The sequence below is a fragment of the Cotesia glomerata genome, linkage group LG4 (assembly GCF_020080835.1).
Source record: "Cotesia glomerata isolate CgM1 linkage group LG4, MPM_Cglom_v2.3, whole genome shotgun sequence".
In the NCBI taxonomy this organism is placed as follows: Eukaryota; Metazoa; Arthropoda; class Insecta; order Hymenoptera; family Braconidae; genus Cotesia; species Cotesia glomerata.
This window is the reverse complement of record NC_058161.1, coordinates 17,935,391-17,962,411: the sequence shown is the minus strand read 5'-3', so window position 1 is coordinate 17,962,411 and position 27,021 is coordinate 17,935,391. Positions and strand designations below refer to the sequence as shown.

Here is a 27,021-nt window from a genome sequence, read left to right as displayed (position 1 = left end):
AAATTGGATGCTGCACGTGTGAAAGTGGCAGATCAGCGCGCCAACGACAACACTCGGGAAGGCAGAATGCTTCGTAGGCAACAGCAAATTGATGTTTTGGAAACTTCCACAATGGCTGAAGAACTATTATATGGCCCAGGAATAGATGACTCGATGTAAGTAATTTAATAATTCGTATTTCTGTACGTGAATCTAGTGTGAAACTTTAAACGCGTTTTTCTCAAAACTATGTTTTTTGAACTGGTGACAACTGTAACTCGAAAGCCGCTCAGTAGATTTTAATAAAATTTATACAGCTTTTAGAATACATAATACATAATAAACTCGGGCCTGATCGAAGGATTTTTTTTTTTTCAAAAATTTCGATTTTTTAAGACCAATTAACTGTTGATTTTTTCCCAAAAATCTAGACAAAAATTTCCTGAGGCCGCCATTTTGTTAATTTTTGAAAAAAAAAATCCTTCGATCAGGCCCAGGATTATCTATTTATAAAACTAATTTTTTTCATCCGATTGATTTTAGATGAATCTCCAAGGACTTATGATTGTCACCGCAAGGACCTTTTTTTGGAACTGGGTCAACACAGACAGCTATAACTTGGAAATTAAATTTTTTTTTTTTTGAAATTTTCGTGACTTCAAGTCAAAACATTGTATAATAATGCCATATTACTACTTTTGTAAAATAACATGATTTAATAGCAAAAAAAAAATACTGAAAATTCTCATTTTTTCGTGCCTCTGACTACCCCTAACCCCTTAAGATAGACGGTAACATTGGTTAAAGATATTACCGACTTGTTCCAAGTATGGCGCGACTCGAAAATTAAGATATTATTTTACTTGTTTTAAGCATATAAATTTTTGTATTTTTGCTAGTCTCTGTACTAATCAATATTTTTCGGCATATAGAGAAATACAAATTTTTTTACTTCAAAGCTTTTTTCTGACTTAAACTTATAACATTATAAATAAAAAAATTTTGGAAAATCCAAAAGTGCACGACTCATAATGCTAATTTAATTATGAAATATAAAAAAAAAAAAAAAACTTAAGTCGTTCAAAATTAATTGCCGAAAAAACAGCTATAGTAGGAAGGTACTGCACAAGCGCCCCTGGTGGAATAAAATGTACATAATATCTATAGATATAGATATATCACCATCCATGTTAATTTTACATAGATATATATAGATATACAGTCTTGTAGTTTTCGTTTTTTATTAATTGTGATTAAACGACACTGAATTAATTAACGATTCGCATTCAGTGACCTACAATCGTCGATTAGAATTTAAAAAAACAAAAATTTTACTCAAATAATTGATTTTTTCACAAGTTACAGTGTTTCCGGGGTTTCATACATGACGGACAGGAAAATTTTTTGACCTATTTTGATGTTTTTTTCCGTTTCTATTGCAGTAAATCAATTTTTAGAAAGTATGGAATTAATCTCCATCCGGAGACACGATAGTGTCTCGCGCCAAGTACACGTCCAATATATGGCGTGAGACAACGTGTCTCTATTCTCTCATCATATGTCAATATAACCTCCTCACATATTTAGCTCTATATTTTTTTATTATTGCTAAGACACTAACACTTGACATCATTGTTAATAAGTTTCTTTTTACCAATTATGCATATATTACAAAAAATTATTGGATCTTAACAATTATTTAATATATCGCCAGTTTGAAAACTTTTGCTTGCGCCTGTTTTCGATTCTACGAGAGATTTTACAAATTTAGGGCGAATTTTCTTATTTCCAAGTTGGCACCACTTAACCCTGTTATTCTACCATGTAGTTAATATACTAAGTACTGAACTTAGCGCCGATATGAGTAGTTGGTCTTTAGTTTAACATTTCAATATATGACAGTAGGTGGAGCCACAAAATCATTACCGCTATATTTTAGATGTCACATTGGTTAGTCACGCGCGTCATTTAAAGTATTGTAGTAATTTTGTTTGTAATTAAATTATTACAAAAATTCATGCATAAAGAATCAGCTGAATTACTTGAGAAGTACATATTTGGAATTTTAAAATATTTATAAAATATTTGATTATGTCACTTAATATACTCTTTACAAAAAAAAGATATATCCCACAAAAAACAGTTTAACTGTAAACCGCCGCGCCAAATACACGTCCAACTATTGTTACAAACTATAATAATTCAATTTTTACAAAAAACTATCGAATCGAAAAAAAAACGAAGTAAAAAAAATTTTTTAGATTAAAAAAACATTAAAGACAGTAAATACTAAGGAAAAAAATTTAGTGTACTTGGTGTGCTATACAATTCACACTACAAGTATCAATTTTAAAAACTGTGGATAATGAAAGTATTCGAATGATGCTCACCAAATACATTAAATTTTTTTCCTTAATATTTACTGTCTTTAATGTTTTTTTAATCTAAAAAATTTTTTGTACTTCGTTTTGTTTTTTTCGATTCAATAGTTTTTTGTAAAAATTGAATTATTATAGTTTGTAACAATAGTTGGACGTGTACTTGGCGCGGCGGTTTACAGTGAAACTGTTTTTTGTGGGATTAAATTATCTCGACAATAGTATGCAAAATATCTTGATTCCGTGAACTAACAAGGCTTTAATACTAAAAATAGTTGCTAAAATGAGGCGAAAAAAATTTTTCGATCGTAAAGCACTCTCTGATGCTTCGCATCATGAGTCGTGCAAAATTTGTTCTTGAATCAACAATCAATAATTCTTGAAATGAAATAAAATTATTCTTTATTGAAGAAAATCGCTTTTGAATAAAGAATTCACTTGTATCGATCGAAGATAATATAGTCTTGAACCAAGTAAAAACGTTATCGATCGGAGTGATTAGATCTCTCACTTCAAGAAACATGAAATCAAGACAAGAATTTCTTGAAATAAGACAACTAGTTCTCTTCAAAATAATTTTCTTGGAGCAAGAATATTTTTCTTGAATGAAGATATTTGTTTTATCAGTGCATGATTAAGAAAAGAAAATTTTTTTTTTCCACTTATTTTGTTAAATATTAATTCATACGATTAAGAGAATAAGTAAATTTTTGCGATGGGTATATTTTTATTGTAAAATAAAATTATACAGTTAAATTTGGTATCATTAGAAAGGTTGTAACTAGAATCGTACGCCCCATAACGTAAAGTAGTTGAGGTAGTGCTTTATTCTCAATATATAAAGGACAAGCAATGCTTCTATTACAACCATATCATATTTTCTTATAAATCAATAACTGTTAGTTATTAAAATATTAAAAAGTTTGGAAAATCCAAAAGTGCACGCCTCATGATGCTCGTTCATTTTTTAAGAAAAAAATTAATTGTGTAATTGATTAAAAAAAAAAAAAAATATAATTAAGGAGGTCCTTTCGCCATCAATGTTAAATAAAAAATATTAGATCATGCATAATAGTTATTTTCGATACGTATGCGCAATGGTAGGTATTTTGGTAAGCTTGAAGTGACGTCACGAGGCTGAGATTATGAGTGCATTCTTAACAAAACTGAGTACGTTGTTATCGGTCGAGCGAAGCGAGACCAGATAAAACGTACGAGGTTTTGTTGAGAATGCATTTATAATCTCAGACGAGTGTCATCACTTCAAGTTTATTACCAAAATACCAACCTTTGCGGATTTGTATCGAATAAAATTTTTTGTAATATCAACGGCGAAACTCGGATTTGAGAGGATGCAAATAAAATTTTATTCATTTATGAACTGTCACACGTAAATAAATGACAAACTAAAATATTAGTAAAATTGTTTACAAGAATCGACTTGTCGCTAAGATTTTTTTTTTCGATTCATACTCTCCCTGGTAGATGATTGTAGAAATAAACGAAACTAAATATCCTATAGTACTTTTTAGCATCTATGCGGGAATGTAGAGACAGATAGAGAGAGAGATGTCACTTATCCTTACGTGTGCGTGAAAAGTAGACTCAACTATAGATGACCAGATATCATTCATTTTACCCCTCAAAACTATAGCTCGAAAATCAACAAGTTTCGCGGTTGGTATTAATTTTGGTATTAATTAACAAAAAATTAATTTTTATCTAATAGTTAAAGTCCTTATGTAGCTACTATATATATATATATATATATATATATATATATATATATATATATATATATATATATATATATATATATATATATATATATAGATTATTTGATGTAAAAATAATAAATCTTGATTTAGAAATGATTTGATGTAAAATATAATAAACATTTATCTTCGCAGCTGTATAACTCAAAAGCTGTTGGTCGGAGGGGATTTACGTAAAGAAACTTTTTGTAGCAAATTTTATGCTCTACAAAAGCTCTACACGCGTTTTTCCCAAAAAAATTTTTTTCACGTCAAAAAATCAAGTTGAAACCGATAAAAAAAATTTTTCTGTGTTATTTAAATAGGAAATTGAATTTTTAAATGAGCTAAGCTGTTATTGCACTTAAAGCCTTTTACCCGGTGGCATAATTTTTTATTTTTTATAAAGTATCAGATTTTCAGGTAGCTCAGAGAAAAAAAAAATAGGAAAACGATTGACCTTGAAGGCCATCCCTGCAACTTCCCGCTAATTTCATACTTAGGCGCTTAAAATTGCACCAATGACGTTTTTGAGCTCTTCGAGCTCAAAAATACAATTTATGGGTTATTTTGAGCTCTCCAAGCTCAAAGAGATTTTTTTCCTATGCTTTTGAGCTTTTGAGCTCAAAAGTCTGATAGGGATTTGATGACACTATTTTTTGAATTTTTAAACCGCAATAACTTTTGAATGAATAAACCGATTTTCACGCGGTTGGCAGCATTCGACGCAGTTTTTCAAGCCTCACAAAGAATCTTAAATTTTGAATTGATCGCGCTAAAAATTTCGGAGTTATTCCGAAAAAACACTTTTTTCGGTTTTCTTTCGTTCACGATATCTCTCGAACGAATCAACCGATTTTGACCGGACTGGTGGCGATCGACGTGGTTTTTTAAGGTTAAGAGCTGATTAGTTTTTGGAACTGAACCATCAAGCCGTTTAGAAGTTATTCCAAAAAAACCACATTTGAAAAATTTTTTTTTTTTTCAGTTTTTTGAAGATTTCTCAAAATCTATTGATCTGAATCAATTCAAATAGTTTTCAAAATCTAAGTTTAGTCAAGCCCTTTTGAATGGCACCAACCGCGATGAAATCGGTCAAACCGTTCAAAAGTTATAAGCGGTTCACATACTTTCACACACACACACACACACATACATACAGACACCGTGACAACCTCGCGGGGATAGTCAGGGAAGCTTCCTGTGACCTTCAAACGTCGAGATCTGATGAAAACTCGGTTTTTGCAAAACGGGGTGAAAACAATAACTTCCCGATTTTTGAAAATCTTCGATTTTCATAGCGGGAAGTTAAAAATATCGCTTAAAAATGAAGCACCCTAATGCGCACGCAGTCTAAAAAAATCTAGCTTGATCAAGTGGCGCCATAGTTTTCACGTGACAAATAAGAAAAGTTCGCTTGGCTTTATACGGTTGTATCGTAGTGAATTTTAATAAAAATTCAATTTAAAAAAAAAATACGTAAACTAGGCCATTGATATGAAATACGGACCCAGTTCATCGAATTCTTAAACTAATAAAAAAGGTTCGGTCATGAAATATCAATTTTTTTGGGAGTAATCGTTGGTACATCCAAAATGGGGTGACATCCGGACGTCCACGTAAAATTTTTTTCAAAATGTTTTTTTTTTTTTCAAAATAGCAACATGAAATGATTTTAGAAAGTAAAATATGGTTCAATTTAAGTGTTTTTTCGGTGTACATCTACTTATATCGCGTTACAGATGCCATAAGGGCGTATAAAAATTATACGCCCTTATGGCACCCGTGAACCATAAGGGCGTATAAAATTTTATGTTTGCATTTCTGCAGATTTCAGACGAAAATACATCGATTCCCGAAAAAAATTTTTTTTATACGCCCTTATGGCTCCCGGAACCCACCTCGGATGCCATAAGGGCCTTCAAAAAAAAATTTTCTTTGGGAACCGACGTATTTTTGTATGAAACGTGTAGAAATGCAAAAAAAAAATTTTTCGTCAAACTAAAAATTTTCTTGGACTTAGAAAAAAAATACAGAATTTTTATTATACGCCCTTATGACATCCGAGGTGGGTTCCGGGAGCCATAAAGGCGTATAATTTTTTTTTTGCATTTTTGTACATTTCGGACGAAACTACGTTGATTCCCGAAAAAAAATTTTTTATACGCCCTTATGGCTTTTCACCTGGACCTTTTGCCGGTATACGCCCTTATGGCATCTGGAACGCGATATTATTGTATAAGTGTAATATGGTTGTGACAGAGGCATTTAAAGATCACAAAATTGCTTGACCTTGATGAATCGAATATAAAGCACAACCTCACGCGCTTCGCGCTATGAGGCGTGCAAAAGTATACTGAGTTCTATTTTTTTTTTTACTTTACGAACATTGTGTATAATAAACAATGAAATGAAATACAATAATATTTTGATTCTTTGATTTTAAAAATAATTCATTTGGTCTTTAATTAATTCTTCTTTCATTTCTTCGGTCAAATCATCTTCAAGTTTAAGAAATCCCCGAATAAAGTTTGGACGATGACGGTTTGTGGACAAAAACTTACTAACTGTAGGTGCTGCTGCGGCAATTAGCAAATGCATTTGGAGATAAGTTGCTATTTGCAGTATTTCAACCGCTTCTTTTAGTCCGAACCTCTGAAACAAACAATTTGAAGCGATTTTAAGAAATAATCAAATATATTTGGTTCGATAAGTATCCCTTGGAGTAAACACCTCCGAACAGAACTTTAGAGTACATACGGGATTAAATTTTGACTCCACTTGACGTTCGAAGAATTATAGCTCAGAAAATATGCATTTTATAGGAATTCAGGTAATAACATTTTTTGTCGGAAAACAATAGTCTCCCGACTAGAAATTTCAGTGAGGCAATAATTTGGCGCAAGTAAGGTATGCTGAATTCCAAACTTGCAGTAAGTGAGGCATCCAAACCAGGCCGAAGTTTGGGATGTAACGCAGTTGCGAGGCTCAGTCTAACTTGGCTTCCTGATTAGGTTGCAGTTTGGAAACCAAATTCGCAACGAAGAATCCAAATCTAATTCTTTCTTGATTTTTAGCTTTTTTATTATCAAGCGAAAATTAATAATAACAAATGCTAATTTTTTTATCTTCTTTTACTATTTTAAGTATAAATATTAAATTTAGGAATGCATTTTTTAAATATTTCATGAATAAAAAAAAAAAAAACAAATTCCTTGTTGCTTTTATTTAATATTATTTTTATTATTTAATTTTATTTTTTCTGTAATTTTTTTTTGTTTTTTGGAGCGTTTTTTAATGTGAAGAGGTTTTTTTGATTGGTAGATTTAATAAGTCAAGGGAGAAGGAGATGATGGAGGAGTTAGATACACTAATCACACATAACACTTAACTTTACTTCACACTTGCCTTAATAGTAATTATAATCAGTAATTATTAATTATTAAAAATCGTACATGTCGAACGCGAGACTCGAACACGGTACCCGACGCACGAGGGCCCTATACCATACCGCGACGCTACGCCGATGATGAGCGACCTCTTACTTCAAGATACTTATAAGCACAACCAATGTTCGGCTTGCCTAATTTAAAACAAATAAGATTCGAATTGGGCTAGCCTAAGTTCGGAAAGCCAAGTTCGCTCCAAACTAGCAAAACTCAGGTTATCGTTACTTGAAACCAGTTCGGCGTTCCCATGATATATCAGACTTAAGGAATCCATGAAACTTTCCTAGTTACGTTCAAATATGGCAAGCAAAACATTTCGTTCTGCCTACCTTGGTTTTTATGAGGTATAATCTAGGCAAGCCTAAGTTAGGCAAGCCAAACTTGCCCCGAATTGGTTCTTCAGCATATGCCTCACTGAAATTTCTAGTCGGGTACATGAGACACCATGTTTATATGTACAATACACAAATACTCTCATAAATACACACTTTTATATGTATAGAACTAAAAGGCTTAACCTTGGAAAGACTTGAAGCCAAATATCTTCTCCCATTCCGTTTTAGAGTACTTTGGCAAGAAACGCCGAAGTTCGTCAAACGTTTGGAATGCCTAACTTGCAGGAAATTATAAAATCCAAAGGTCTACGGAAGTTCGGTTTGCCAAACTTGAAAGTAATTGGGGCCATCTATGGTAAGACGAAGTTTGGCGAATGTTTGGAATACCTAACTTGCAGGAAATTATAAAATCCAAAGGCTTACGAAAGTTCGGTTTACCAAACTTAAAGGTAATTAGGGACATTTATGGCAAGCCAAACTTCGGCAAATCTTTGGTTATCTTTACTTCCAGCTAGTCAGGCATTCCAAAGGTTCGCCGAAGTTCGGCTTGCCATAGATGTCCCAAATTACATGCAAATTTGGCATGCCAATCTTCGTTTTGCCTAACGTGGATTTAAGAAGGCGCAAATTAGACTTGCCTAAGTTAGGTAAGCCAAACTTGCCCCTCACTAATTCTTCGGCATTCCTCACTACAATTTCTAGTCGGGCTTTTGAATATAATAATTATTATTCTAAATTAAGAAGATCCATGCAAAGTAGTTAAATTTTTAAAACTTTCTGAAAATTTGTAAATTCAATCTACGTAGCTTAAAAATTAATAAAAAAAATTAAAAAATATTTGGTTTCCGGAATATTTAGTGAAATAATTTGGTTTGAAAATTGTAATTTTTACATGTAGGTAAATGGAGATTCCACCAGCCGTGTATTTGGTTAAGAATTTAATGCAATTAACGATTAAAAAAAAATTTTATTTTCATTGAATTTGATTGAAAAAATAATAAGCTTTCGATTAAAACAATAAATAAAGTAGCTTTCCGAACGTATTACGGAGATATTTTAGACTTTTTATGGAAAATCACTCGGAACTTCCGTTCTTTAGAGTCTTGTATTTGACTTGGCAACACCGCTTGCGCAGTTACCCAAAGCATAAGTAACCGCGGTTCTTTTAAATGCTAGAAGATCTTAGTCATTTTAGTTAGACAGTAAACATAAATAAATTTGAAGGTTAGGGAACTCTTGCGGTGTTGTCAAGTGTATACTCACTGAGAAAACAGTTTGTTTGGCTCAAATGCGCAGATTTATTTGAAATAAATTAAAAATATATATTTAATGTTAACAAATTTCTTTTATTCAAATATATATTACTTTGAATCAAATACTACCTCGTTTTGGTTTATTTAACTGAATCGACTCATTTATTTCATTTAAATAAAGATTTGTTAACTATTAACAAATCTCACTTTAAGTAAATTACGCTTGGTGTCGCTACGGTCGCCACTGTTATTTCTCGACGTGATTTGTAAAAAATAAATAATGAAAATTAACTCAGTTTACAAATATATTTTGTTTAATTTTTGTAGAAATAAATAAAATAAAAAAAAATATATATATATATGCTTAGACAAATATGTATTGAAATAGTTAACTATAATAGACATTAATAATTATGATGCTGAAGTTAGCAGACAGCTGTCAATTTTTTTTATTTTTATTACAGATCAACGATAAAAAACATATTTTAATGCACTTGTAATTTTTTTTTAATTTTTAGGCGTGGAACTTTTTAATTAAAATTTTTTCGTGATAATTTTATTATTATAAAAGTCCTAAAAATTGACAGATGTCTGTTAATTTATGAAAATTAAGTTAGCCGTCATCTAAAAATTTTTAGAATTTTTTTTATTGAAAAAATTGTTACAAAAGAAATTTTTTTAAAAAACCATTCGTAAAAAACTTGAAAAATTATAAGTGCAATTTTAAAAAAATATTTTCTAGATCTAATTTAATAAATAAAAAAAAAAAAAAATTAAAAACGTCGACTAACTTTATAGTATTATTGTTAATTTCAGTATAATTAATAATTCCAAAAAAATTGCCCATTTAACCCCAAACGTTCGATATGTCTAATTTTACTACTTTCCTGACCTAAAACTAAAAATCATTGCTTTGAGTATATTCAAACATACCATTTATTTATAGTTAACAAATCTGATTTGGTTGAAATAAATCATTGTTTGCACCAAAGAAATATTTGTTAACTATAAACAAATCTGGATTTCATTCAAATATACTGTAACTTTGTCTCAAATAAATCAATTTATTTGTATCAAATAAATATTTCTTGTGATATTTAAATAAGAGATTTATTTACAGTTAACGAGCCTCATTTCATTTAAATGAACTGTTTTCTTAGTGCTGGTAATTCAGAGTGCTATATTTTTTATTAGTCAATTAAATGTTAATAATTATTTAATGAGTAAATTTTTCGGAAATTTCCTCAAAAATGTAATTAATTAATTAAAAAATTAATTTTAAGATACTTACTATTAACAAAGGTATTTCTACGTATTATTTTTTTATAGACATTCTTTACACGAGGAGGGTACTTGGATCTCCTTAATAACCCGTGTAAAAAAAATTTACTCCTAAGGAATGCCTCAGGAATCCCGCATCAGGAACGTCCCGCTCGTGAGACGGACAGGAACTATGAGCGGACGATTGACGGGACATATTAAAATATCGGAAGTAGCCGAAAAAGCCTTGAAAACCTGAAAATGATCTACGAGATAATTCAGGGTAGTTTCAGGTTTTTCTTCAGAATATAAAAAATTATAAAAGTGCCGCGGAAATTCCTGCAAATAACCTGAGGTTGAGTTTAGGATAGTTTCAAATAATTTTGCAGAATACAAAATTAATAATAGCACCGCTGAAATCCCTGTAAATGACCAAAGGACTAATTCGAGGTAGTTTCAGGTTCTTTTGCGAGATACAAAAACGATAAAAGTACCGCTGAAAGTCCTGCAAATGACCTGTGGAATAATTAAAGGAAGTTTCAGGTTCTTCTTCGGAATATAAGAAATTATAGAAGTACCGCTGAAAGTCCTGTAAATGACCTGAAGAAAAATTCAGGATAGTTGCCGGTTCATCTGTAGTATAAAAAAAATAAGTAAAGTACCGCTACCATTCTTGCAGATGATCTCGGGGATAATTTAGGGGAGTTTCAGGTTCTTTTGCGGGATACAAAAATGATAAAAGTACCGTTGAAAAACCTGGAAATAACCTGTGGGATAATTTAAAGGAGTTTCGGGTTTTCCTTCGGACTATAAAAAATTATAAAAGTGTCGCTAAAATTATAACTTAAGTTATTTTTATTTATACCAGAGATGAACCGGTAACTATCCTCAATTTTACTTAGAGTTATTTGTAGGAATTTCCGCGGCACTTTTATAATTTTTTATATTCCGAAAAAACACCTGAAACTACTCTGAATTTTCTCGTAGATCATTTTCAGGTTTTCAAGACTCGTTCGGCTACTTTCAATATTTTAATATGTCCCGTCAATCTTCCGTTCATACCCGAGTAAAAACAGAATTCCGCCGCACCACCGCCGCAACACCGCTGCACGGCTTTTTAAGCGCCGCACCACCGCTGCACTACAGCCGTGAAAATTTTGGTTATTTTACAAGTGCCGTATCACCGCCGCACCACAGCTGTGACGCGCCCGGGTAAAAATAAAATTATTAATTTTGACGAAAGAATAATAAATTTCGTTCGACCGCCGCACCACCGCCGCACCATACCACTGTTTGATGGTATATACATTGAAATAATATATTCGTTGATCATTCAAATAGCTTAACTAAATTTTTTAAGTTAAGTATGGCTTGCAGTGCAGTTGGCAATGTTCGAGACTTCCATGCAGACGATCCAGGTTCGAATCCCATCACAGTTCAATTTTTAAAATTCTTTCAGAGTATTTCAATAGGCGTACCGCTTCTGTGCAACCCGAGGACGAAATTAAAAATCTACATCAACAATACGACTAAAAAAATCAATAATTTCGCGGTGCTTTGGCCTGATTTAAAAAAAATTTTTTTTTTTAATATTAGGCATTCGATTAAAAGGAGGTTGATCAATAGGTCTTACATAAAGATTTCGAGTCGCATTATTTATTAATTAATTATTGCGTGATAAATTAATTATGATACCATTTTTTGTGAAATTGTAGGTATGATTTAGCATTGGTGCGGCGGTGGTGCAGCGGTAGTGCGGCGATGCTAGGGGGGGGGGGGGTAAATTTTTTGCGTGCGGCGTAATAGTCCGCCAAACGGCGGTCGTGCAGCGGTGATGCGGCGGTATGGTGCGGCGGTGGTGCAGCGGTGGTGCGGCGGTCGAACGAAATTTATTATTTTTCCGTAAAAAATAATCATTTTATTTTTACTCGGGTAGTTCCTGTCCGTCTCACGAGCGGGACGTTCCTGATGCGGGATTCCTGAGGCATCCCTTAGGAACAAATTTTTTTTACACGGGAAGGTTAAATAGTTTTTAATGTTGAAATAATTTTAGGATAAAAAAAAATCTGGGGTCAAAATGACCCCCAGTGTACTTCGAAGGATATCATAAAAATAAAATAAAATTAATTGGTAATTATTATTATATTACCTGCATGTAATTATAAATATTCTTCTCTCGGTCAAGCGAATCTTCATCTTCATGGTTATGCTTTATCTTTACCAAATCTATAATCATCCTCATGTGTTTTGAATGAACATTTGGTAAAGGTATGATAGAAGATGGATCGTCTGGAGTCATTTCAAGCATATCTTTTAATACTGCTGATTCTTCAATAACTTCACGGCCAACTAAGAATTGGATTCCATCGGATGATTCTAAGTAGAACTTTTCTCGCGCCTGGAATAATTTATTTATCTCATTGATCTGTTAATTGATACTTAAAAGACTTTTAATGTTTAATAATTAAGCTTCATACACTGATAGAAGGATTTAGTACGAAGTATTAAACTGATTTAATAACAAAATTTTTTAGTAATTTCTTTGGGAGAAAAAAATATTTTTACCCACTAAACACTATTTGTTATAGTTTAAAAAATGATTTTTTTATTCTAAATAAATTATATTAATATAAGCAAATTCTTATTATATCAAAATGAAGATTTGTTTTCACCAAATAATATTTAGTTGTAGTTACTAAATATTTATTTGGTAAGTATTGTCGGTAGGTGGCGATGCTTTAATTCCAATGTGGTACATAACCTGTTCACTGATTCAGATTATTTTGTTCAGCTCGATTTTGGCAGATTTATCTTCCCTTTTGAAACATACATACTCCCAAATGGCTTATGTCATTTCTCAGTGGAGTTTAGTTTAAATTTTCTAATTTGTCTATTATTGATACGTTAAAAACTTATTTGTCTCAAATAGAAAATTATAATTTAATGAGATTCTTTTCGTCATAATACCTTATAATTGAGGTTATAATTGAGGATGGTTTTACTTGTATCACTGTAGAGTGTTTTACAAGGGAGGGTGGGGAATTATTGTCTCTCCACTTTTTTCTCCGCAATATAATCTCTCAACCCCGTCATTATAACTCTCAACCACTTTTTCGTCCCCACCCCCCTGCATGTCGGGATTTTTTCTTTCATGCCCGACACACATGTGCTGCGACTGTGGCCGACTTACGCGTTATAATCAGTACCTGCATTTGCATTACGGTCTTAAATAGTATGGAGGTACTTCTATAATGACATTTTACCTCCATAACTATACGGGAAAACCACAAAAAACCCGACCGGTACAGAGGCTGGCAATGAAACGCACATATTCTTAGTTTATAATCATTGAAAAATATTGGTGCGCGCCGGAATCGAACCCTGGTCCCACTCTTTCGAAATGCAGGTACCGAGCCGATTAGGCTATTGCCAACCTTCATAATACCTTATATTTTTAGTTAAAATTATTTATTTTAATTATTTTGAGTAAAAAAATTAGGTTATACGCTAAAATTAGTTAAAAAATTCATTTCTTTAATACACGGAGAGAAAAATATGGAAATCATTCCTATAATTTTAATAAAATGTTTTCCTATACCATTTTAAGAGCGATTACTTAAATTATGGGAATTGTACTCATAATTTTTGGGAAATGTTACTATAATTATGAGAATGGTTCTTACACGAAAAAAAGTAAACTGTAATAAATAACAGTCGATTTATAATAAGTAATGATCAACTGCTAAAAATTACCATTTCAAACAGTAAAATCGTGATTTTACTATTCACTTTATAATATTTACCATTTAAACGTTACAATTCACTCTTTAATGTAATAATTCACGTAATAATTACCATAACTCCTATTCTTTCCCGCTTCACAGCATTATTTATATTTTTAAAAAATGGTAGAGTATCCGACATGTCTTTGGAAGGTTCTGGGTTCGAATCCCAGTCCGAGCTATCTAATAATTTTTTCTCGCATATTCTATAAACTCACATTAAGATGATCCTCTCCACATTCCTTTCTCAATCCTTTCCTACCAATATCCTGTTACGTGAATGTGGAACGCTTCACGTAATAATTACCGTAACTCCTATTCTTTCCCGCTTCATTGCATTATTTATATTTATAAAATATATATTTGAGTTACGGTATGAACACTCTTAAATGGAAGAAAATACTATTTCAAACAGTAATAATCGCTATGTAAATGTCTAAAATGTTGAAGTATAATAATTAAGAATTCACACTTTGATATTTATTAATTCGTACCTAAAAAATGATCTTATGATATGTAAAAAGTATAAAATAAAGTTAGTAAATTTCTAATACAAGCAACGTCAATATTTTAAAAGTATAATTTTTACTGTTTCAAATGTTAAACTCTCCCAGAGTGAGACCCCCTTCTCTTTCATCTGAGCTCCCCTTCTCCTCATAATATGGACTATATATTGAAATGGTAATTTTTACTGTTTGAAACTGTAATTTTTTAAGATGAAAGAGTCGTTATTTACTATAGTGACAGCTACTAATCACTTATTTTGGATATTAAATTATAAATTGTGGCTTTTATACTTTCTACATTAAGTTCTGTAATATTTATATTTTTGCCACCCCGATGTCCGCTTTACTGTTTGAAACTATAAAAATTAACTGGAATCCGAGTGAATATTACAGTTTACTTTTTTCCGTGTATTATTATAGGAACGATACCTATAATTATAACTGTAATATCGGCATCAACATTTCCTATATTATTAACGAAATGGTTCCTATAATATTATAGGAATGGTTCCTATATTATTAAAGGAATGGTTCCTATAATATTATAGAAATGGTTCCTATACACGGAGGGAAAAATATGGAAATCATTCCTATAGTTTTAATGAATTGTTTTCCCATACCATTTTAGGAGCGACTACTTAAACTATGGGAATTGTACCCATAATTTTTAGGAAATGTTACTATAATTATGGGAATGGTTCCTATAATTATAGGAACGATACCTATAATTATAACTGTAATATCGACATCATTCCCATAATATATAGGAATGTTTCCCATAATATATAGGAATAGGTTTTATAATATTATAGAAACCATTCCTGTAATATTATAGGAACCATTTCCATAATATTATAGTGATGATGCCTAATAATATTGAGATATTTATCATTACAACTCAAGTTATTTGTGACTTCGATGACCACTTTCAAGCATTTGAAATTATTAGTAATTTTGATCATTTTACTTGCTTCCCAATAACATCATTTAAAATATGTAAAATAAGTAATATTGTTCATATAAATAATAAAAGTTACATACCCAAAAGGTGGATTTAATAAATATTCAATGTATGTATTGTAAATAAATAATTTGTTTTAAAAATAAAATGAAATTGTAAAAATAAACAATGAATTTCCATATCTACCTTGCTCCTCTAATTGTATAGTGAGAAAATATCCCTTTTATTAGAGAAACTTTAGAATTGCTACAATATTTTTCAATATTATCTAACACAATAATAACTGAGTTGGAATAAACAATTTAAAATCAAGTAAATACGTGAATAAAAATGATGAAAAAAAAATTTTTTCACTCTAGTGAAAGATCAATTATTATTTACAAAAAAAAATTTATAATCTGCGATCCGAATTTGGAGGGAATTACCATTTGAAGTCACAAATTCACTTAGTTTAAATTCTTTTAAAACTAGTACTTTTGAATTCTTCATGAAACGTGAACGAGATAATGAATCTTAATTTCAAATTTTTAAAGAAGACAATGAATCCTAATTTTCAAACCTTTAATATTCATTTACATATCAACAGACTCGATAGAGTCTGGCGCCAAGTTCCGTTCTCAAGCCAGACTACCGAGTGTGTATATACCGTAAGCAGAACGGTTTTTTGAGGTTACAAATTTTTTTTCAAATTTATTTTGATTTTTTTTTTATACGATATTTTATAATAGTAGTTCATGCTTTTTATTACGCGTATTACTTGATTATTATCAATTATCTTTATAATTTCTATTTAAAATTATTAAAAATAATCAGCACAAACTATAGCGACCCGGATTTTTAGATTTTAATTTTTTTCTTAAGTAAAAAGCGGACGGCCAGAGACTAAATAATATAAAGATGCATGCTAATCTTATAGTAGATGGGAAACTACAGTGAAAAAAAGATATTTGACAGATTGCAATTACACACGCCAGGCGGCGCAAGAATAACTTTTACATGAACTATAGCTTAAAGGGGATAGTTTGCCACCGGAAATGTATTAAATTAAAATTGTCAATTTTTATTATAATTACAAAAAATACTGAAATCCGAACAAAAACAGTTTCACTGTAAAAAAATCACGCCAAGTCCACGTTCATAAGACTATTAAGAAAAAAAATTTTATTTCTTTACAAAAAGATATAAAATAAAAAATTAAAAAATCCAAGTAACCGATATGATTGTATATGATTTTCGGAAATTAAAAAAAATTTTGTTGTAAATTTAAAAATTAAAAGAAACAATTTTGGAACGTACTTGGTGTGCGTCATTGTGTACTTCAATTTTTTTTAAAAGTCCTAGTAGATAGATTTTAGGAATTTCATAAAAAGTGAAATTTTTCGTAACCACGCACACTAAATACGTTCCAAAATTGTTTCTTTAAATTTTTAAATTTACAACAAAATTTTTTTTAATTTCCGAAAATCATATACAACCATATCGGTTACTTGGATTTTTTAATTTTTTATTTTATATCTTTTTGTAAAGAAATAAAATTTTTTTTTCTTAATAGTCTTATGAACGTGGACTTGGCGTGATTTTTTTACAGTGAAACTGTTTTTGTTCGGATTTCTGTTACATGAGTTTATCGTTCTAGATCATCTCAAATTATCATCTTCTATAATTTGTATAATTTGTACCACTGAGTTTAACTCTTAAATTTTTAATGCTCAATTTTTATACTTAAATTTATTTTTTTTCTTGTATTTGTCATAATTGTATTCCAAAGTAAAGTAAAGAAAAACGATCAATTCTTAATATCTAATATTTTTGAAATTTTATATTTTCATTAGTCATACGTGTACTTTTATTGTAACTCTTTTTGTATACTTTTGCCATTTGGCTATACTGCCTTGGTATTGAAATTAAATAATAAATAAATAAATAATAATTACTTTATATTTTTGATGTGATTGCTCCATTATTATGAACATAAACATTTTTCTATTATTATGCGCGTCATTTCTATAATATCATAGGAACCATTCCTATAATATTATAGGAACAATTCTTATAATATTATAGGAACCATTCCTTTAATAATATAGGGACCATTCCTATAATATTATAGAAACTATTCCCATAATATATTGAAGCTATTCCATTATTGTATAGGAATGTTTCCAATAAACTATGGATATGGTTCCCATAATGAGCATAGGATTGATACCTATGATGATCATTTTATTATAGGAATCATTCCCAAAATTTTTGGAAAGGTTCCTATAAATTTCTTTCCGTGTACCAATAAACGGTTTATTGAGTTAGCAATAAATAATTTTTTAAATACTACTAAATATTTATTTAGTGGAAATAAATGGGCTTTAATAAATGATTTAGTAACTATTAGTCAATCTTATTAAATAGAACTAAATCCTTCTATTAGTGAAGTTGTATTGAGTTATAGCAATGGTGGAAGGGTGAAAAAATAAGTTCATCAATAGAATCAATAAATACCTGAGAGCTATTTGACCTAACAAACCCATCGTTTGAGACATCTGAATCAGTTGATAAATATTTGCGAGTTGGTTCTAAATACTTGGCTTGTAACTTTACAAAATTGATGCACCTGTTTATCAATTTTGGGTCGCTGTAAGGCAAATTTATTATTTCGCCTTCTTGCAAGTTATCGATGTCGACTTTCTCTAATTCTTTTTTTAAATTTATCGAATATTTCACCAAATCAGAATCAACTCTGTAGATTCTTCCGTCGAGGGTGCGCAACTTTAAGATCGGCATTTTTTTTTTTTTTTTTATTAAATTTACAAAATTAAACAGAAAAAAGTAATTAAAAAAATTTTTAACTTAAAATTTGTGATCTATTCTGTTACACTGATTAACATTAAATGAAAAAATGTAATATACAAGAAATATCGATCACGGAACTAAAAATTGTCACCGAGACATTATTAGAATTGTCTTCTGATAAAAAAATAAAATTGTTGCGCATTAATTTTCTAGAGAAATAAAATTTGATCTTGTGAGACAAAAGAAAAAGAATAAAAAAAAATAAATTTTAGCAGATGAAAGCGATTTATTTATTACTTATATTTATCTACAAAATGTACAAATAATGATGTGACAATGACCGAGTTTATTTTTTATATTTATTGTTATTTTAATTCATTCCTCTTACTTATATAATAAATTTATTAAATTATTAATTATCAATTATTTGTAATTTTTTATTAACTAATCTGTATTTACTCATTGGTAATAATAATAATAATAATAATTATAATTATAATTATAATGATCGTAATAATGATTCTTAATTTTTATGGCCGAGGAGATCGAAAAAATCTTGTGTTAATCATTTTAAAATTAATTTGATAAATTACTCTTCGATTATTTATTTATTTATTATTTTTTTTTTTAATAAAAAGTCACTTATTTTTTTTTTTTTTTTTTTCAATTGCAAAGCGATCGGTAGCAAGCTAAATTTTTATTACATATGTATCAATCCTTAAAATTTTCGAATAATTTCATGCCCAGAAGTAATCGACACTGCGATTTTGACACTTAAAATTTGTAATTAGGTGACTATTTAGCGAGAATTAATGAGTGATTATTTCTAGTGAGCATGAAAAAATTCAAAAGTTAAACTCGAATATTCATGTAGAGATAAAAAGAATTCAGCGATTATTTTTTCTTTTAAACATTCATTACAATAAATTCAATTACCTATTATTTATTTATCTTTTAATTTATTATTTAATAATTAATTTATTTATTTTTGAACAAACAGGGTTATTTAAAGTTATTATATTTGTGTGAATTATATATATCAATATATCAATAATATTAATCCCAACAAGAGTAAGTTATTTATTTAATAATTAAATTCAATTATTTATTATAGTTTTTATTTATCCACTGTACGATATATCTTTCTGTTGAATTTTATAAATTCTTTGGTTTTCTTTATTTAGACATTAATATAATATTTATAATTATATATTTATTACATATTTCACTAGTTTTATTTTTCCTTTTTCAACTATCATTTTCATTTCGTTTATTATTTTTTGATGAAACTTTGTTTTATTGCCTTATTTTTACTGATGCAAATAAATAATTGAACTATTTTTAATTACATGAAACTCATTAGAAAATTCATTTTACTTCGGGACATTGTTATTACACGCTATTTTATTTTTCCGGCAATATCGATCGTTATTAACAGCTTAATGTCAATCTGCAAGATAAATAATCATAAATTGGGTGAAAGTCATGAAGTTTCAATGCAAGAACACTCAATATTGTTGTGAAGAAATCAAATTTATAAAACTTAATCATTTATTCTGTGACAATAATCAATCGATTAATCATTAATCCATACGTTGTATAACCTACCAATAATTATATCGTGTAACCAAAATTGTTTCAAGATAATTTTATTTGTTAAACTCAAATTCTAAAATCATCCAAAATTTTTTCTTCTTATAAAATATTGTACTTAACCTCATAAAAAATCATAACCTAAAACTACGACAAAAACAAACTTGAAACCATGCACTTAACCTTAAAAAAAAAAATCTCATCAATTTTTCGATTTATTTTTCTTCAATTACTAATTAATCAGTTATTGAACTCGAAAAGTCCATCAACTTCCAAAAATTTCTGTTTATATATCTCTTATTAATTTATCCAAAACTTTCTTAATATTTTTCTGCAATACCTCGGCAGTTTACAGATATTGATATACTCTTACACTATTACATCATCAAATATTTTTCATGTACCAATAATTAATAATTAATAATAATTATCGTAATTATTTAATCAATAATTTTTTCATCTGTATTTTCAATAATTATTTACTTTTACAACTATTATTATAAATAAATTTTATCTTAAATAATTAATCGACTTATTAATAATTATGACACACATTATTCATCAATTAATCATTAATTAATAACGCATTAATCAATTAATTAATAATTAATCTAGGAGTATTTTATCTGAATAATTGAACAAAAATCTATCCACTCATTAAAATATTAATTATGTATTTTACTTAATTATAAATTATTTGGTATAATTATTTAATTATTCAACCATTGTTTGTTTTAAAAAATCCATTTCACTTTGTTTCATAAATAAATAATCACAGGCTATATCAATCATTTACAGCCTTTACATTATTTAATTATTCATAAATATCAACTATCAATAATTAATTAATATTAATAATTCAAATTAACCATACATTTTTATTTTTATTTTTAAGGTCAGTAGACCTGGTTTAATTTAAAATCTTCCCAATCAATCAACTGGGTCATTAACTTTATTACCAGTACTTAATCAGTAAATTGGTTGTCAATTTATAAAAACCATTTAGCAATTATAATTGTTAAAATATGAGGAGTGATCGTCAGTAATGAAGCTCCGCTCACGGTGACATCTTCCGGCATTAAGAGAACGTCGTCAATAACATGAATTATTCCGTTGGTGCAAGCGACATCTGGACGGTATACTCGGATCCATTTTCCCATCCATTCTATTTGATAACCTATAATATGGTTAATAATTACTGTTATTAATTGTTTACATTTTATTTTATACAGTTTAATTTTATAAAAAATTTAGTAAGAATTTTTAAAATTGCCACCTAAAAATTTGAATTCTAGACTCAACTATAGAATGAAAAATTTTTCCTTTGTTTTTAGTTAACAGGAGAGACCATCTTTTTCTTGCTTTGCTCTCACGGAGTTCAACGGAACTATTTCTTTCGCACTCCCAACAGCAGAGCAATTGCAGTTTCGATTGTTTTCACGAAAGGAATGAAATTTTTGAAAAAAACGCTTTGTGGTGAAATAGTTTATTAAATTATCTATTATCTCTAAAAACGTTTTTTCAAAATTTCCATTCATTTCGCTAAGCCGATTGAAACTGTAATCACTGGTCTCGGCTGTTAACATAATATAATTAATTAGATAAAATTGAAAATTACAGTAGAAAAAAGTAAAGAGTTGGAATGAATATTGAAGAAATAAAATTAAATAGAAAATTGAAATTAAATTTATGAAAGTGGTAGGAATTTTAATGTGTTCAAGTTTACAATAAATACTATCATTTTTCATTTATATTTTCGAAAGTTGGTTTTTTGAAAAGCCCGCCTTTACTTGAGAGACACTAGACAGTCTGGTAGAACTATACTACCGCGCCACCTTCTGGTAATGTTGAACAATAAAAGAAAATACACTAGATTAAGTACAATCTTAGTTGAGTTAGCTTCTTAAATAAATGGAGGTTTTTAAGGAGGTTCGAGCGAATCTTATGTGAAAAATAATTTCCAACTTTGAGCTTTAAAATTAAGTATACGTATAAATAAATACGTAATTCATCTAGTCCATGAATTTTGAAAAGATTCACCGTTTAGTTACTTAGATATTAAATTTCAACAATCACAATTTTTATCTCCTTATACACGGGCTCTTATGGCGGACAAACTTTAGTCGAGACTTTAATTATTTTTTTCAATATTAACCTCCCAACTTTAACGAATAAAAAACTATACACAAGAAACTTGGATTATTGTAAAATATACAAAAAATGTAATAGTAATACATTACCGATATAATTTTTGTAATATTTAAAGTTTAATTGCACGCCTCATAGCGCAAAGCGCGTGAGGTTGTGCTTTATACTCGACTCGTCAAGGTCAAGCAATTTTGTGATCTTTAAATGCCTCTATCACAACCATATTACACTTATTCAATAATATAAGTAGATGTACACCGAAAAACACTTAAATTAAACCATCTTTTACTTTCTAAAATCATTTCATGTTGCTATTTTGAAAAAAAAAACGTTTTGAAAAAAATTTTACGTGGACGTCCGGATGTCACCCCATTTTGGATGTACCAACGATTACTCTCGAACAAATTGATATTTCAAGACCGGGCCTTTTTTATTAGTTTAAGAATTCGATGAACTGGGTCCGTATTTCATATCAGTGGCCTAGCTTACGTATTTTTTTTTAAATTGAATTTTTATTAAAATTCACGGATACAACCGTACAAAGCCAAACGAACTTTTCTTATTTGTCACGTGAAAACTATGGCGCCACTTGATCAAGCTAGATTTTTTTAGACTGCGTGCGCATATGACAAGAAAAAAGGGCGCCGATATTTTTAAAAAAAAATAAAAAAGACTCTAAGAAATTACTTAATTACAATTTATTTACTTCCCGCTAAGAAAATTGAAAATTTTCAAAAATCGGGAAGTTATTGGTTTTACCCCGTTTTTCGAAAATCGAGTTTTCATCAGATCTCGACGTTTTGAGGTCCTAGGAAGCTTTCCTGACTATTCCCGCGAGGGTGTCACTATGTCTGTATGTATGTGTGTGTGTGTGTGTGTGTGTGTGTGTGAAAGTATCTGAACCGCTTATAACTTTTGAACGGCTTGACCGATTTCATTGCGGTTGGTGCCATTCATAAGAACTTGACCAAGCTTAGATTTTGAAATCTATTTGGACCGATTCAGATCAATAGATTTTGAGAAATCTTAAAAAAACTGAAAAAAATTTTTTTTTCAAATGTGGTTTTTTTGGAATAACTTTTAAACGGCTTAAAAGGTCAATTCCAAAAAATAATCAGCTCTTAAACTCAAAAAACCACGTTGATTGCCACCAGTCCGGTCAAAATCGGTTGATTCATTCGAGAGATATCGTGAACGAAAGAAAACCGAAAAAAGTGTTTTTTCGGAATAACTCCAAAATTCCTAGCGCGATCAATTCAAAATTTGAGATTCTTTGTGAGGCATGAAAAAATGCGTCGAATGCTTTTAACCGCGTAAAAATCGGTATATTCATTCAAAAGTTATTGTGGTTTAAAAATTCAAAAAATAGTGTCTTATCAAATCTCTATCAGACTTTTGAGCTCGAAGAGCTTTAAAGGATAGGAAAGCAATCTCTTCGAGCTCAGAGAGCTCAAAATAACCCATAAATTGTATTTTTGAGCTCGAAGAGCTCAAATACGTCATTGGTGCAATTTTAAGCGCCTAAGTATGGAATTAGCGGGAAGTTGCAGGGATGGCCTTCAGGGTCAACCGTTTTCCTAATTTTTTTTTTAATCAATTACACAATTAATTTTTTTCTTAAAAAATGATTGAGCGTTATTAGGCGTGCACTTTTGGATTTTCCAAACTTTTTTATTTTTTTGACTCGTTTATCGTCAGCTATTTATCCGAATAAAGATTTGGCAACGTCGCGTCAACAGCTGAGAAAAAAGAAAAGGATAGAAATATAGTTACAGAGAGAGAAATATTTAACTCACACACTCATCCACGTCTCTATAATTGGTATAATCAAACGCGCTGTTGCCAAATCTGTTTATTTAATCCGGTAAATAATAAATACGAAAGTCATTTTATTACTTTATTTAATTAAATAAGTAAAAATCATCAATTATTAAATTGTTCGAATTATTTTAATATCTAATTAGTAATTATTAAATTAAAATAAACAATTTTGACGAATATTGGAAAGACTGAAAGTAAAAAAAAATTTAAACATTATTTTGACTCATAAGTTACGTTCAAACTTCCTTAAAAATAAGCTGCGGAAGATCGGAGGGTAGAAAATTTGGTGAGACTGCCTTAGAAATATATTAATTATAATTGAACAACATAATATTGAGCTTCGATTTTCTAAAGGGTCCTCCATATCAATCATATGAAGAAATGGAACAAAAAAACGAGGTCAAAAATTGGATTTTTAAAAATTTATTGTGTTTACAACCTTATTACTCTTTAGAAATTAAAGCTGTAAATCATTAATACAATAATCAAACACATAAATTGTAAATTATTGGTTCAAAAATTGTTTTTTGGTTAACTTTTTAGTAATTTCTGTACCCGCAATAGTTGAGTCAAGAATTGAATCAGATTTTCAGGTGCATTTTTACAGAAATATTTCCACTGGAGAGAAAAAAGAAGCACAGAAGCTCATATCATGAATTATGACTTATGATAAATGATAAAAAAAGACATTTTTATAAGTTTAGAGTATTTCTTTTTTTTTTTTTTTTTTAACGAAGGAGAATAAATCGTTATAAAGTAATTCTCAAAGGTCGATGTCATCTTATTTTAAATTTATTACTTCGATACGTAAAAAAAATTTCATATACGAAGGAAACTATATGAAAGTATTATAAAAGTAGTTCTGAGTACCGTGAAAATAAGAGAAAAAAAAAGGAATGAAAATAAACTCGCTAGTTGACAAAGAATAAAAAAAAATGTGAAAATAAAAATAAAACTAGAGTAGACTCAGAAAAGTTTAAATTAATGCAGACGTAGTTTCCTATTTTATTACTTTCTCAATAAATCGGTCGTTACATAACCGATATACATGCCTCGTAAAAAGGTCGACATGTCATCGCTATATTTCTTTTTTAAAGTTTAAAAATTTTATTATTATTATTTATATTATTAAGAAAATGAGAAAAATTTTGTGGCCAGTGTATTAATGTGATAAAATGGGTTTTTATAGTTAAATTTAGTATCGTTAGAAAGGTCTTGATTTGAATTTCTCCCTTTTCAAGGTTTCATATTATTCTTACGAATAGTCAATTTATGATAAGTATTTAGGCTGCTATCGAAAATGCCCTATCTTAAGATACATAATTAAGAAATGACCTTGTAAAATATTGACATTTTTAAAGATATAAGCTCATCCCGATGTTACACTCATCAAGACCTTTCATTTGAGTACCCACATCAATTTTTCATATATTTTATATATTTATATATGATAAATATATGTATATATGAAAAATATATCAAAAATGCATGTGGGCACTCAAATGAAAGCTCTTAATGAGTGTAATGTCGAGATGAGCTTATTTCATTAAAAATTTCAATAATTAAGAAATGACCTCGTATCTTGTGAACTATTGACATTTTTAATGATATAAGCTCACCCCGATGTTACAGTCATCAAGACGTTTCATTTGAGTACCCACATCAATTTTCCATACATTTATATATTTTATATATGAAAAATATATGAAAAATGCATGTGGGTACTCAAATGACAGCTCTTGAAGAATATAATATCGGGATGAGCTTATATCTTTGAAAATTTCAATAGTTAAAAAATGACTTTGTATCATGTCAACCACTGACATTTTTAAAGATATAAGCTCATCTCGATGTTAAATTCATCAAGACTTTTCATTTGAGTACCCACATCAATTTTTCATATGTTTATATATTTTATATATATAAATATATGAAAAATATATCAAAAATACATGTGGGTACTCAAATGAAAGCTCTTGATGAGTGTAACATCGGAATGAGCTTATATCTTTAAAAACGTCAATAGTTAAGAAATTACTTTGTATTTTGTCGACTGATGATATTTTTAACGATATAAGCTTATCATGATGTTACAATGATCAAGAGCTTTCATTTGAATACCCACATCATTTTTTCATACATTTAGATATTTTATATATGAAAAATATATGAAAAATGCATGTGGGTACTCAAATGACAGCTCTTGAAGAATGTAATATCGGGATGAGCTTATATCTTTGAATATCTCAATAATTAACAAATGACTTTGTATCTTGTTAATCACTGACATTTTTAAAGATATAAGCTCATCCCGATGTTAAATTCATCAAGACTTTTCATTTAAATACCCACATCAATTTTTCATATATTTATATATTTTATATATATAAATATATGAAAAATATATCAAAAATACATGTGGGTACTCAAATGAAAGCTCTTGATGAGTGTAACATCGGAATGAGCTTATATCTTTAAAAACGTCAATAGTTAAGAAATTACTTTGTATTTTGTCGACTGATGATATTTTTAACGATATAAGCTTATCATGATGTTAAAATGATCAAGAGCTTTCATTTGAATACCCACATCATTTTTTCATATATTTATATATATTATATAGATATATATATGAAAAATGTATAAAAATGCATGGCGGTACTCAAATGAAAGCTCTTGATCTTTATTACATCAGAATGAGCTTATCTCTTTAAAAATCTCAATGATTAAGAAATTAACTGTTTTTCGTCAACTGATGATATTTCTACTGATATAAGCTCATTCTGTTGTTACTCTCATGGAGACCTTTCATTTGAATACCCACAAGATTTTTTTATATATTTTATATATATGATATTTGTGATATATATAAAATATATAAAAAAATCTTGTGGGTATTCAAATGAAAGGTTTTGATGAGGGTAACATCAGGATGAGCTTATATCTTCAAAAATGTCAATAGTTAAGAAATTACTTTGTATTTTGTCTACTGATGATATTTTTAACGATATAAGC

The 27,021-nt window shown here is 29.3% G+C and overlaps 2 protein-coding genes across 10 annotated transcripts in view; both read right to left on the bottom strand.

Moving 5' to 3' along the window:
* Positions 1 to 6,515: 6,515 nt before the first annotated feature.
* Positions 6,516 to 18,480, bottom strand: LOC123263487 (SKP1-like protein 5). The gene is made up of 3 exons (XM_044726278.1): positions 18,154 to 18,480; positions 12,558 to 12,806; positions 6,516 to 6,766 (listed from the first exon to the last, which is right to left on the bottom strand). The coding sequence occupies exons 1-3, from the start codon at positions 18,433 to 18,435 to the stop codon at positions 6,554 to 6,556; spliced, it is 744 nt and encodes a 247-aa protein (XP_044582213.1). The 5' UTR covers positions 18,436 to 18,480; the 3' UTR covers positions 6,516 to 6,553.
* Positions 18,481 to 20,908: 2,428 nt separating this feature from the next.
* The window catches only part of LOC123264090 (fasciclin-1), a 382,407-nt gene continuing 376,294 nt past the window's right edge, over positions 20,909 to 27,021 (bottom strand). For all 9 annotated transcript variants that reach the window (XM_044727161.1, XM_044727167.1, XM_044727165.1 and 6 more), the window contains one exon: positions 20,909 to 21,214. In XM_044727161.1, the coding sequence (XP_044583096.1) occupies positions 21,027 to 21,214 (188 nt within the window). In that variant the 3' untranslated portion in view covers positions 20,909 to 21,026. The remainder of the gene's footprint in view (positions 21,215 to 27,021) is intronic.

Coding starts and splice junctions, on each gene's coding strand:
- LOC123263487 (XM_044726278.1), bottom strand. CDS start 18,435: ATGCCGATCTTAAAGTTGCGCACCCTCGACGGAAGAATCTACAGAGTT. Junction 12,807..18,153: donor TTAGGTCAAATAGCTCTCAG/GTATTTATTGAT, acceptor AAATTATTCCAG/GCGCGAGAAAAGTTCTACTT. Junction 6,767..12,557: donor ATATTTATAATTACATGCAG/GTAATATAATAA, acceptor TGTTTGTTTCAG/AGGTTCGGACTAAAAGAAGC.